General features: G+C 27.0%; 1 protein-coding gene across 1 annotated transcript; it reads left to right on the top strand.

Moving 5' to 3' along the window:
* Nucleotides 1-1,725: 1,725 nt before the first annotated feature.
* On the top strand, nt 1,726-2,420 carry LOAG_11874 (hypothetical protein; the record flags this gene model as incomplete). The annotated part of the gene is made up of 3 exons (XM_003147391.1): nt 1,726-1,815; nt 2,053-2,208; nt 2,301-2,420. 3 exons carry the CDS (start codon nt 1,726-1,728, stop codon nt 2,418-2,420), a joined length of 366 nt encoding a protein of 121 aa, XP_003147439.1.
* Nucleotides 2,421-2,677: the final 257 nt, after the last annotated feature.

Below are 2,677 nucleotides of genomic sequence, written 5' to 3'. Positions count from 1 at the left end.
ATCATGTTTATCCATTATTTTCTAAACGATTTTCTAATGATCGCTTTTTTATGATATCTTTTTAATGCAACAGTTGATTGAAAAGCTTAAAATGACATTTAAATTGTTTAAAATTTCAGTGGCAAAGTAAACTCGGAATAAAGCGATGGCTAATATTCGAATGGATACAGTAAAATAATGGGAAGACAAGGTGTGATACAGGTTATCAAGCAAGAAATTATGGTAAGATATAGAATTATCATAATGATAAATGAAAGAAGTGAAACATCATACTAATGAAACGATAAATTCATTGTTTAACTTCGTTAAAATAGTTTTAATTTTGCGCAAAATATGCATTTACTTATTGATATTTTTTTGTAGTAATTACTTAACAACAATCGAATTAATTAATTAGTTTATTTACTCAATAATTATATTAACTAATTCCACACTGCTCAACCTAATTTTGAACTTTTCCAGGTTAAAGAAAAACATATCAATGTATCATTTCGGAAGTAAATAAGTAATTTTAAAAAAGTTTTTTTCGTTTCATTTTAGGAAGAAATTAATGGTTCTCGTTGCTTGCAAAGAAATTCCAATGATAAAACTTTCCCTAAAAAATGAAGAAATGGATGTTGTTTCATCTGCTGTTATTAGTACAACTGCAATCAATCCAATATCATCATCCTCAACTCAACTATTATCATTTAAAGGTTTTGTTTAGCTTATTTTATTATAAAACTACTTTGAATGTGCGATATTTGGAAAAGCTTATTATCAAATTTTTATCACATTTATGCCATATCTTATCATTCAATATAATATATTTGATATCGATTAATTTGCTATAAATGCGTGATGCATGATATTTATCGATTGAATGATAAATAAGACTTTATTAGGCTATTTTCAGCAATCCGGCAACCTAGATGATTGCATATTTTGCTATCTCTCTTTACTTTTTCCATAATTTGAATATTCATTATCAATATCTCGTGCTTTACGTGCTCGAACAATATATGTTGAAGATATTGTACGTATGAATGGATGGCATAAAATTATTATAAACATTATAACTTATATTCATACTTGAAATCTATTATCTAAATACAATTACTAGTAGAATATATTTCGAGAGAAATGATGACATAGTTTACGGTTGACAGTTAAGTTAACAAGGATATTTTTACAATATACTTAATATCTGATATCTTTTAATATAGCATATAAGAGCTAATACAGGGCAATAATTATTAGTATGCAATTGTATTATACATTGCATACCGTCTATTAAAAAGTTATTTTTGGATATTGAAATTATTGCAAGCATCGTAATTTATATTCGAATTTACAACCTATTATCTGAATACTATTATTATTGGAATATATTCCGAGATGCCAGAAATGATGCCAGAATTATTACTACGATATATCAGATTATTTCATTTAGAGTAAAATATCATTTCATCCATTATACTTGTTTTTTTTTCAGAATTTAATTTAATCTTTAGGACATTTTCAAAATTATATGGATATTTATGATTGGAAATTGTATTATTATTCAGTGTACAATAATATTTTGTCAATATCGTGCTATAATATTTAAGAGATTGAAATACTTATTAACTTAAATTTAATTGCTAAGTAAAAAATTTAAATAATACAACTGAATGAGAATACTGTTGAGGACAACTGGAAGAAAATACGATACGTCGTATAGATCCTGCTGATGATCTGCAATTGATGTGCACTAAAAAATGCATACCATGCCATCGTTGTGGCTCATCGATGAAATTTTTCATGCGTCGCGTAAAATATCTCAATACTGTAAAGGTTAATAATGCATAATATTAGAAAATGATTCGTTATTTGTAAAATTTAGCTTAAAATTAGAAAATTATTGATGAAAAAGTAAAGATCAATTAAAAGTTTATTTTAAAAACCATTCGATCTTTTATAAAGATCATTGACGTATAGATTACAAAACAAAATGAGAAGATTATTAATTAATATAGAGAACTGCATGAATGTAGTGTGCAAAGATTTCCTTTGATTTCTTTTTTTTTTTAGGAATATCCAGCATATCGTTGTATGAAAAAAAAATGTCAAACATTCCGATCACCTCGTACGTTAGCACGTGAATGCAATATGCTATTACGTCAAGGTTTTGGTGATGGAAGATTCATGAGTGTAGCACCAACAACCAATGCCACCAGACAACTTAAAGTAATATTAATATTCTGAAATGATAAAACATTTCCGGATCTTGAAGAAATATCTTTTTAAATCTTTTACAATCTTTTACAATCTTATTATAGGAAGCATTTCCTGACCACTTCAATAAGCAAGAAATGGATAATTTGCCAGGATTTTCAACCACTTTTAGAGATGATCTTGATGGTATATTTATATTTGGCTTACTTACAATAATAATTTAGGTTTATTCACTATTAAGAATTTATCATTATCAAAATTACTGACTCAGCAATTGGAACAATTTGAATTATTTGCCTGATTGGCAGTGATAGTGACATCACTTTGATAGCGGTTGACATTATATATTCTGCTAAATTTATCAATATTCGATCCAGTTATTAATGAATTGGACTTGCGTTTTTTATCCGATCAAAACTCTTATCTGCTTTAAATTGAATGGAATTTTTCGTACCGTCAGGTCTATATACGTCAGGTCTAT

Source organism: Loa loa (genome assembly GCF_000183805.2).
Source record: "Loa loa unplaced genomic scaffold supercont3.243, whole genome shotgun sequence".
Classification (NCBI taxonomy): Eukaryota; Metazoa; Nematoda; class Chromadorea; order Rhabditida; family Onchocercidae; genus Loa; species Loa loa.
Note: the sequence above shows the minus strand (reverse complement) of the source record. Positions and strands in the feature narration are given on the sequence as shown.